The 11,954-nt window shown below is 35.2% G+C and overlaps 1 protein-coding gene across 4 annotated transcripts in view; it reads right to left on the bottom strand.

The window, feature by feature from the left end:
• Nucleotides 1-4,025: 4,025 nt before the first annotated feature.
• Nucleotides 4,026-11,954, bottom strand: part of slc2a4rg (SLC2A4 regulator) — a 147,953-nt gene continuing 140,024 nt past the window's right edge. For 2 of the 4 annotated variants that reach the window (XR_012398872.1, XR_012398873.1), the window contains 2 exons: nt 7,524-11,058; nt 4,026-7,138 (listed from right to left, as the gene is read on the bottom strand). Coding sequence is in view for 2 of the 4 variants with exons in the window: in XM_005162014.6 (XP_005162071.3) it covers nt 10,947-11,058 (112 nt within the window). In the remaining 2 variants the exon portion in view is untranslated. Of the gene's footprint in view, nt 11,059-11,954 lie in introns of all 4 variants that reach the window. The other 2 variants (XM_005162014.6, XM_002666450.8) reach the window with 1 other exon arrangement.

Below are 11,954 nucleotides of genomic sequence, written 5' to 3'. Positions count from 1 at the left end.
TAGGTACACATACATTACCATCTATTTAGTATTGTGAAAACTCAAAGCTGAAAATTTGTGGTTAAAACTCCTCTCAACGGTCAAAGGCTGCTTGCGCATCAACTATCGTCGCCACAGCGGCAAAGGGAACAAATTGAAGTGGTGACTGTATGTGTGTGTGTGTTAATATATATATATATATATATATATATATATATATATATATATATATATATATATATATATATATATATATATATATATATAATTTTTTTTTTTTTTTTTCACATACGTAAAGCTTTTGGAGAGGTGTTTTGACAATTCAGAGCCAAAACACGTGCAAAAGCCAAGATCCTAAAAACATTACTGAACTGATTCCAAATGTTTTTCTTTTTTCTTTTTTACTTTCTAGCAATGAATTGGTTAATACGCATTAGACTATGTGCAAGAGTTCTGTGCTTGACTATTTTTTAAGATGGTACTATGAAAAAACGCAAACGCAAATTTTCCGACTTCAGACCATTACTCAGTATTAAACAGAGTTAAGTGTTATTTGAGAAAGATTGGAGCATCATTTTTTTTTTACAGAAAAATAGGTAGATCTATTAGTGAAATCACTTCACTTTTGCAGATTTATATTTTAGTTATTGGTTCAAAAGATTTTTTATTTATTTTTTATTTTTTCCGGCATACCCATAACTCAAAAATATAAAAATTATAACATCATTATTAAATTTAAATTTACATAACATTCATGGTGTGTTCTGTAGACTATAGAAAAAAATATAGCTAATATATAGCTAAAGGGGCTAATAATTTTCACATTAAAATGGTGTTCAAAAAATTTAAAACAGATTTTATTCAAGTCGAAATAAAAAATAAGACTTTCTCTAGAAGAAGAAATATTATTATCAGACATAGTGTAAAAATTTCCTTGCTCTGTTAAACATCATTAACTAATTAAGTCTTTAAATGTCACTTTAAGCTGTATAGAAATGTCTTGAAAAATAATAAATATTATTTACTGTCATCATGGCAAAGATAAATCAGTTATTAGAAATGGGTTATTAAAACTATTGTGTTTAGAAATGTGTTGAAAACATCTGCTCTCCTTTAAACAGAAATTAGGGAAAAAAATTAACGAGGGGAAATAATTCAGAGGGGCTAATAATTCTGACTTCAACTGTATAAATATAGTGTTGTTATATGTCTGAAATGCAAACGACATTAAAACTAAACTCTCTCAGTGGTTTGTTAAACTCAAAAACTTTTCTCATTCAGCCACACTGAAGTTCATAAATCTCTGGAAATGAACAATAAAGGTAACAAAAAACTTAGATATCAAAGGAAAAAGATTTTGGGTTAATGCCCAATTTATCATATGATATAGAAGTTACAGGCTTGAAAACCTAGATAAAACACAAGATATAACTGTTTCTGTTTTATATCTCCCATTTGCTAAAGTATGATAAAGATGTCTTTACCAGCAGTCAAGTGAAGTAAAAATAAAATAAGCACAGAATAGCCATTTTTTCAAAAGTAATTTTAAAAGCCCTGTAACTTGGCTCCAAATCTCAGGTAAAAAAATAATATTTAATATTAATCTTCCTTCCTTCCTTCCTTCCTTCCTTCCTTCCTTCCTTCCTTCCTTCCTTCCTTCCTTCCTTCCTTCCTTCCTTCCTTCCTTCCTTCCTTCCTTCCTTCCTTCCTTCCTTCCTTCATTCATTCATTTTCTTTTTCGCTTAGTCCCTTTATTAGCCTGGGGTCACCACAGCGGAATGAACTGTCAACTTATCCAGCATATGTTTTGAGCAGTTAATGCCCTTCCAGCTGCAACCCATCAATGGGAAACATCCATACTAATATTAATATAATGGAAACAATTGTGGATTAGTCTTAGGGTTGCCAGGTTTTTGCAAAAAAACTACCCCGACGGTCAATAAAACCATCTCTTCAATTCCAAAACTAAAAAAAAAAAAATTAAAATAAATAAAAAATAATAAAAATACAATTATTCTTTTTCAGAAATAAAGTTAGCAACACCTCTGTTACCTTTGAAATGTCAGTCATGGCGCATTTTCTCCGGTGGAGCCTTTGCACCTCACAAAACTGTGCTTGCTTACCCTCTTTCAACATTCCTGTAGTTTTAAATCATTGAGAGGATATATATTTGGTAGAGTTTTTTTTTTATTTTTATGCAACCATATAAATATAATTGACGCATTATGTCAAACCCATAAGTTAACATATGGAATTAAAAAAAAAAAACATTGCCAAGTGGTTAACAGTAGCCTAATTCCACAGGAAAACACCTTAATTACATCCATGACACATTTTGGCTTTCTTTACTATTTATGTTTGCGTTAAACAAATACTCGACCAAATTATCAACCATTCATATCATAAACTTTTCATAATTCATAAACTTTCGAAAACTTTGCTCTTCATCACAGGTGTGCCAATTAGTGTGTGTTTGTGTGTGTGTGTGTCTACTTTGCATTACTGATGTTTTCGAGGTTCACCCCTTTACTGCTGTTGGTTGCTTTTTGTATGTGTATCGGTGTTGATTTGAAGAATGTTTCCCCTTCCTCCATTCTCAATATTCACTAAATGCTTGCTACAGTTTTGAAGAAGGTTGGATTTTTAAATGTTTGTTTATCTTGTCTAAAATAACTGAACAACACCAGAGAGTTAAATTACACTGATAACATTTCCATGGTAACCACCATCCATTGCCAAATATAACCAAAATGATCACGATTAGGCTTCAATAAAGCGCAAGTATGTTTAATATACACTCCCATTTAAATATTTGGGGTTAGTATGTTTTTTTTTTAATTGTTAATTTTTTTTGACAACTTTTACTCATTAAGGACACATTTATCAAAAGCGGCTCCAGTAATTTACAGTTTAAAGTTTTTTTGTTTTAAACACTGCTCTTCTTTTTCTGTTCTTATCAATGGATCCTGAAAAAATATATCGGAGTCATGTCTAAAGTGACCGTGAAGACTGGAATAAAGATAACAGATAACATTAATTATAGTAATTTAAAAATACACATGATTTATTATAAAAAAAGAAAACAAGTGTGTGTGTGTGTGTGTATGTGTATATATATATATATATATATATATATATATACACACACACACACACATATATACATATACATACATATACATTTCTTATGCCGAGTCCAGCTAGTGAATTGCTGTGCAGGTAAGCCTCCCTCCTCTGACCTCTAAAACTGCTCTGGCAACAGACGCTAGAGGCCGTGGTCATTAGCGTCCTTGTTAGAGCAACCGACTCCCATACATAAAATCGTTGATTCCAGCTCAGACTGGCTTAGGTGCAGTAGGACCTGTGGTTTACACGTGGGGGCTCGTCCAGGATGGGAGTAAGGTTTAAGGGGGCCGGGTTTAACAGAGACCAGCTAGTGAAGTGCTATGCAGGTAAACCTCACTCCTGACCTCTAAAGGTCCTATAGCGACAGACACTAGAGGCCATGGTTTTTAGCCTCTTTGTTAGAGCAACTGACTCCCATACACAGAATTGCCGTTTTGATCCCAGCTCAGTGCGGGCTGGGCACAGTAGGACCGGTGGGTTACATGTGGGGGCTCGTCCGGGATTGGAGTGAGGTTTAGGGGGGTGACTGTAATGGAGCCCAACTCGCGAAGTGCTATGCAGGTACACCTCACTCTTCTGACCTCTACAGGTGCCCTAGTGACCGACGCTAGAGGCCAAGGTCTTTAGCCTCCTTGTTAGAGCAACTTACTCCCATACAAAGAATCGCTGGTTTAATTCCAACTCCGAGTGGGTTGGGTGCAGTAGGACTGGTGGGTTATATCCCCAGGTGACCCACTTATAAATACATACCAGCCCCAAAACCGGTTCAATGGTAGTTTATATTAGTTTGAGTTGTATCATGTCATTGTATTGAAAACTAAAACATTAGGACATTATTTTTTTTTTAAAGATTTAGGAGATTTTTTTAGACTTGTACTAACATAAGTCACACAATAAAAAAATCCAGTTCCAAAGAGACATCTTTCTGAATCCATGTTTATTTCAATCTCCACATTACAGCCACAGAAATCACACTCTCATCTCCAACCAAGCGAAAGTCAACATCACAAACACCTCCATCCTCTCGTTCATTCACTCAATTCTGGACACATCACTGTCAACTTCTCAACAAACAATAATGGTTCCAATAACGCAAGATAGTACAAAGATGATACAAGACATGCATCAAATCTCAACCAATGAAGTGACATGGAGGAAAAAAATTAGGGAAACACAATTTAAAGACCTTAACAAGGCCGAAAGTGTTGTTCTGAAAGGTAAATTGCGTGATCGTCAAAGCCGTACTGAATAATGAGATTATTGTAATGATGCTTTTCTAACACTGAAACATAATAAAGCAAGTGGAGTTTTTTTTTGTTTGTTTATTTTTTATTTTTTTACACATTTTCTTGGGTGTTTAGCTTAATATTCTGGCTTCAAAGCAACAGGCAGTCAGTGAAGTTAGAAAAACAGGAAACGGATAGACCAAAACGAACTCACGTAAAGTCATCGAAAGGAATGTGCAGCGCAGGACGACGCAATGATCCACATCATCTCTCCTGCCTCACAATAGTACAAACACACTCGCTTCTCCACAAAACAATGAAAACGCGTCAATGCAAGCGGGAAACTAAAGCCAAAGGAAATAAACACTGAGAGGTTCTAACTAACTTGATATGAAAGAAAAGACCGAAAGAAATTTGCACGAGACAGCCGATAAAAACAAACTCTGATTGCAGGCGTTTCATTTTGTAGATTTTACATTCGTTGATGCTTCTTTTCCCTCCCCCATTTCCCCAAATATACAATGAATATATACACATTAAACTTTTAAAACAAAAAATCCATTCTTGCTCTTATAAGGTTTTATACCATTTTATCAAAGTCTGATAAGCATTTAAAGGAATGCTCCACTTTTCTTTTGGAAATCGACTCATTTTTCATAAGTCCCCTAGAGTTCAACTTGAGTTTTTACCATTTTTAAATCCATGCAGCCAATCTGTGGGACTGGTGGGGCACTTTTCGCTTAGCTTAGCATAGATCATTACAACAATCATTAGCATTTCACTCAAAAAAACTAAAATAATGTTGTTAATTTTACCATTTAAAGTTTGACACTTCTGTAGTTACACTATGTACTAAGACAAACAGAGATTAAAAAAAAGCTATTTTCTAAGCCCATATCGCCAATTATACTCTGCCGTAATAATCAAGGAATTTTGCTGCCGTAGCATGGTTGCATCAGGCACAATTAAATGCAGCGGCCTGGAAAATAGAAACATTTCATTTTCTGTCAGTCTTACATATTGCAACTACAAAAGAGTCAAACATTAAATAAAATAAGATGCTAACGGTCTAATCCGATTCAATGATTTATGCTAAGCTAATCTAAAAGTGCTCCCGCCAGACCTGGAGATTGTCTAAATTGACTCAGGGGCACTTAATATGAGCTGTTGCCATACTTGGCTCAATGGGCTCTTAGAAGTTTACAACAGAGCCTATTCCCTAAAATAGTTGAGTGTTCCTTCAAAGCGTCTGATTTTTGATGCTTATAATCCAAAATTATCGTTCCTATAAAGAAAGAAACAACCCCGAAATATAATTCAGAAACAATGTTTATCATGAATCAAGACAGTGAAGTTCCCTAGAAACAAGCCTGAATGATAGTCACCAAAGCCTGCAGTCGCATAACTGATAGCGAGAAGCTCGCCATTCCTTTTACGGAAAATTAACAATGGTTTTACTACAAATAAAACATAATGAAACCATGGTAACCACAACTTAACCATGATTAAAGTAGTTTAACAGTTGGTAGTAAAACTGTTTTGTTTATACAAATGATACCCAATATGCCAAACAAAACATGGCTAATGCACTTTTTCTATAATAAAACCATGGTTAATTTTTGTAATTTTTGAGTCATGTACTGTGAGGCTTAAACAGGAACAACGTCGCCGTAAAGTACCGCCATGTAAGCTTATAGTTGCGAGGTCAGCGAAAAAGACCCCATCCCTGACCCGATGAAGAGAACCACGGCGGTCAACCATTAAGCTTCGCGTTTTAAAAACTTCAATTTCTGCGTATAAAAACGGTACATAAAAAATATACGCTTTGTGCAGTACAAGTTAGTGCAATTACATTTTTTTCCCTCTTGTTCTTCTCATTGGCACTTAGTGAAGGTTGTGATTATGAGAGGGATGCTCTTTCCTTTCTGACCATGGTGAAAGAGAAGACAAAGCTGCTCTAAGCTGTGATTGAACTACATGATTTGATAGTTTCAGACATTTGGCAATGTGTTTTGAATCTGAACTGCTACGTTTGTCGGAAGCTACGATTTGAGTGCCTGTTTTGTTTTGGTTCTTTAAAAGCTAAAACAAGATTAAAAGGGATAGTTCACTTAAAACTGAAAATTTCAGAAGAGATTTAAAAAATGGTGAAAACCAGTAAACATTAGCATCTATAGTAGGGACAAAAAAAAAGGTAATAAAAAAAAAATTGTTCAACCGGATAAAGAAAATCAAACAAGTATTGAAGGAGTGGAGGTTGTGTAAATAATGACAGAATTTTATTTTTAGGTGAACTATCCCTTTAAGGGTACATTTACACAACAAAAGTGCTAATGTTTATCAGGTGACTTTTAAAAACTTTGAAAATTATTCGTTTTACACAAAATGATTAGCTAAAAATGCTATTTTCTGTATGCCAGGCCAGTAGGTGGCGATGTTTGTGTGCAAACAAACACAACGCATCTTATATGGCATGTTCTAAACATGATCTATCGCCCTCCTAAGGGCACTCTGAAGTGAAAACAATCATGACCACCATATTGAAGTGTCGATCCAAACTAGCTACTTTAAAGAGGGCCCTTTAAAATAAAGGATTTTAAAGTGTACAATTCTTGCACATTTTGGGACCCCATGATCATTTGTGCAGGAAATTTGCCTGCTGTCAAAAAGCACATTACCATCGAAAAGGATCATCCCTATGCCCTAATCCAGTGGTGTTAAAAGTGATATTGCAGAAAAAATGGTATTGTCAAACATGTTTCATATGCGTTCAGTCTGTGGTGATGTGAGTATTCAACATTGCTGAACTACAGGACTTCAGTATCAGCGAGTTAAATTTGAAAGGGTTCATCATCCCTATGCCATAACATCATTTCAAAGGGATTAGGGTACAGGTGTCACACTCAGTTCCTGGAGGGCCGCAGCCCTGCACAGTTTAGTTGCAACCTTGCTTCAATACACTAACCTGGAGGTTTTAAATCAAGGATGACAGACTCAATTAGTTTGATCAGGTGTGTTTAATTTTGGGTAAAGCTAAGCTGTGCAGAGCTGCGGTTCTTCAGGAACTGAGTTTGGCACTTATCCTCTAATCCCCTTGAAGAGATGTTAGGGCATTGGGATTATGAGCTCTTCCGAATGGAACCTGCTGATACTGGAGTCCTGTAGTTCAGCATTGATGAATACTCACGTCACCACAGGCTGAACACATACGAAACATGTATGACATCACCATTTTTTCACAATATCTCTTTTTACAGTTTACATGGAGATGGTGACAGATTTGTGTTTCCAAGACCCTAAACCGGCGTTGTCAAAAAACGCATGAAACGTCGTTGTGTAAAGATACCCTGAATCTTCTTCCCTGGATGGTGAAAAATATCAAATGCATTGCTGGAGCAAAATGTTTTGGCATTCTGCTGAAGTTCAGAGTTTCTTTATTACAAGAAACTCTGAACTTCAGCAGAATGCCAAAACATTAGTATGCCTAAAATGAGTAGCTGAATTTTTGAGTGAACTCCTCCTATAATAACCTCCGACCTTAAAGCTACAGTTCACCCAACATTTGTCAATGATGACAGAAGGGCCATTTTGGCATGAACTGTCCGTCCTTTTAATAATGCAGGTCACATTCATATGTCAGTGTTTGATGGGTTCACTGTTTCTTCCTCAGTGTTTTTTGTTGTTTTTTTTACAGTGTTCGGTATTATTAAAAATACCAAAACATTCTTAAATTGAGAGACATTTACTTGAGAAAAAAAATAACTTGTGATATTAAGGCAAATATATCATAATCAGTATATCCACAGCAAACGATGATAACATTGGGTTTATTATAAGTGCACGCGGGGAAGTTTTATTGTTTGTGGCTTTAAATGCTCGGCTGTTTATAGCATTATGGATTCTGACTGTCTGACAACACTGTAATAAATGCTGGGTTTCACACAATTCCTTCATGTTGTCCCAACAGAAATGGATTAAGTTAACCTCATTGTTTTCAAAAATTTAGGTGGATTGAACATAAAACAATTAAGTTGTCACACAAAACACTTATGAAGTGTGTTGTTTTAACTCATTTTATATACGAAGAAGATATATATACGAAGATATATTTGAAGAAGAAGCAAAAGTCATTTTTTGAGTAAAGGTTTTACCATAACGCTACACTGTAAAAAATGTTGGGCTTCCACACAATTCGATTTGTGTTGGGACACCATGAAGGAATTAGGTCAGTTCATTAGTTATTACAAATTTAAGTCGATTCAACATAAAACAATTAAGTTTTCGCCAAAAACAACTTGAGAAGATGTGTTGTTTCAACAAATTTTAAATAAGTCGTTTAAACAAACAACAAAAAAAGTCTTTATCGTTATATGCTCAAAAAGGTGTTGAACAGAACAGAATTCAATTAAGTGAATCTTTTTCTTGTAATTTAATTTAAGTATTTCAACTTTTCATAATCGTTTCAACTTATTTAAAACGTATTTTACGTAAATAACCACTAAACCAAATACATTTTGAACCGATCATGTCAAATCATTTTCATTTAAATGACCAGAATTCTCATTATTGGTGTGAATTCTCTTAAAGAGACAGTTTTCCCCAAAATGAAAATCACCTCATAATTTATTCCTCTTCAAGTGGTTTTAAACTAAAAGAAGATATGTCAAAGAGTATTGGTTGCTGCCTTATACTACATTAATAATGTCATTTGTGTTCAACAGAGGAAAGCTACTCAAATAGTTTGAGTAAATGATAGCAAAATTCACTTTTTTATGTGAACTATCCCTTTAAGTCTGCTTAAGTTTGCCTTTAATTGGCATTTGTTTCATGTTTTAATCACCAACAGCCTTGATTGCTATCTAATTAAAGTCAAAAACATTTTTAAATATTTCCCAAATAATGTTTAACAGAGCAAGAAATTTCCACAGTATTGTCTGATAATATTTTTTCCTCTGGAAAAAGATTTTTTTCCGGCTAGAATAAAAGCAGTTTTTAATAAAAATAAAAAAAAAAACATTACAAAACAAACCCATTTTATAATGCCTTTCCTAATTACCTTAGTTAAGCCTTCAAATGTCACTGAATACTAGTAACTTGTAAAATATCTGGTCAAATATTATGTACTGTCATCATGGCAAAGATAAAAGTCAAAATCAGTTATTAAAAATGTGTTGTTAAAATTATTATCTTTAGAAACGTAGAAATCTTCTCACCAAACAGAAATTGGGAACAATATTAAAAGGGGCTAAAAATTCTAACTTTGTTGCACATCTTTAGACGCAGTTTTTATATGTGCAGTTTACGCTTTCAGTTTACACAAAGAAGATGACAGTGTAGTTTAAAAAAAACTCTCAGGCCTTAAAAAAATCAAGTTACACAGACTTAATCACTATTATTTTCAAAATCAAGCACTTTGAAACTTCAAAAGTTTAGATTTTTCCCAAATGTGGCCAAAATTCATTAAGAATATCTCAGTTTTTAAGTGAAAATAGTGTTGTGTAAATGCCCGCTACATGTCACTTTTGTTCTCAAGTAAAAGGTTCTTGATTTTAGTATTTTTAGATATTCGTCTTGGAAAACGGAAAAAAATCTATCAGTTCCAACAGCTCAGATCTGCTCCGCTTATACTGAGAATATGAGAGTGCACATAGGACACCAGCCCCAAATGATCACCCTCCAAATGAAAAGAAAACACAGCTTTCAGAGCATGCACTTTCATTGTGGGAAAAACATCCGTGCGCTGAATGAGAAGCAAATGATTTTTTAGGAAGCACAAAAAGACTCGAGGAAAACACTTAGATTTATGAATCACATTAGACTGGGACAGCAGGTGGTCGGTTTAAATGTGAAGTGCGAATTAATACTGTGGACTGACAGGAATAAACCTCATAGCTTATAGAGAGGCAGTTGATCTGTGAGGGACAGAGTATTTCCGGTGCAGAGATAGAGAGACGCCATTTTACATTCCTGCACTTCAAGTGCACAGACGCCTCTATCTCTCTCTAAGGCTCTTTTGGAGGTATCACTTTTGTCAGAAACGCTCACAGGGAACGCGCCGACTGTACTCTGCTTTATTTCAATGATTTTAATGAGCATTAAAAGTGCTTATAGGCAAAATAAAGCGGTAAGTACGGAAATGTGAGCCGATTTGAATTTGAGCGAGGGTTAACTGTTGAAAACACTCAATAAAAATAGCTTAGAGAACAGTAAAAACATTGTATAAAGTCTGCCACAACTAAAACGACGGAAAATGGTTAGCTGTATTCCACGTGAAATATGAAAATACGCCGTTTTCGTTTCTGGATTACTTTAGAAAAATACTTCGTTTCGCTTTAATATGCAATGCAGCAAAAGCTTTTTTTTTTTTCAAAAATTGTTTTCGCTTTTTCAGCTTTTTATCCGTGTTTTTTGTTTTCTAAATAAAGTCTCAGTGTTCCACTATGGAAGCGTTAGAAAAAGAGCCCCCCCTTGTGGCCTGAAGGAATCAAAAGGCCACACACGTCAGATGAACATCATCTCAGCTCTAGTCCACAGTGAGAGTAGCAGGAGCTTTCAGTGCTCATTCCTTTGGAACAACCGCATATAAAGAGCAGAAGTGTGGGGTTAAAGAGGGACTCAGTCAGTGAAGCGCTGGCAGGCCTTCTTCCAGCGGCACGCTGTGCACCATAGGTCCTTCTTCTCCATGCCATACACCTTCCGACATTTCTTGGCTTCACCGCGGGGTTTCCTGGAAAAAATATTACATTTGAGTAAGCGGTAATGAAAGACTCCTAAAAAACGGACTCAACTGAAAGTACAAAAACTGAATAAAAATTATACGCAAGCCCTGGTCAGATCACATGATCACATTTGTCATGATTTCACCACAATTTCCTTGATGTAGGGTGTTGTGGGGATTTGTAAACGACAAATGGGCGTCATGACACATGAATGTGAATGTGGCAAAGTTCATGACAACCGATACCATGCCTGTGACGGCTCACGACACCATCGCAGAAAGTCTTGCACGTTTCATTTTTTATTCTCGTTCTTCATGATGACTTCCGTCAAGTGGGTGACACTGTGCAATAGGAGCACACCATTTCTCGGTTATATCAGGGGGTGCTGCTGTTAATGCGCTGGTCAGATAATCTAAAAATAGGCTACATGTTTACTTATGGGTGGGTCACGAGTGGATAAGATCAATCATTGATTATGCAAACTTTATTTTTCTAAAATATTAAAGTCCTTTAAGCAATTATATCTGACAGACTGGCACAAATACGCAGACATCTTCATTCTCACAATCAGAGTTCTCTCATCCTTCCAACAGAGTTTATACTTCCAAGGTATTCTACGAACATGTTCAGTGGTGTGAATACATAGTAAAAGCGTTTCCTGCTTATTCAAATTTATCATTAATAGTGAAAACTGTTCAGGCTTCTCTGGAACAGTGAATATTTCAGTTTAATTTCATTTAGACTAGATTATTCTATTTAACTAACCATCACAATCTCAAGACAATTGGTGTTTTGGTGCATATAGCGGACTTGTTTTAAAGCGCATCACCTCAAATGTTATTCATTATTCTTGTTGAGAGATGACTGGGCAGCAAAAGATACATTAAAATAAAGATAAAAATGA

Source organism: Danio rerio, chromosome 23, assembly GCF_049306965.1.
Source record: "Danio rerio strain Tuebingen ecotype United States chromosome 23, GRCz12tu, whole genome shotgun sequence".
NCBI classification, from domain to species: domain Eukaryota; kingdom Metazoa; phylum Chordata; class Actinopteri; order Cypriniformes; family Danionidae; genus Danio; species Danio rerio.
Note: the sequence above shows the minus strand (reverse complement) of the source record. Positions and strands in the feature narration are given on the sequence as shown.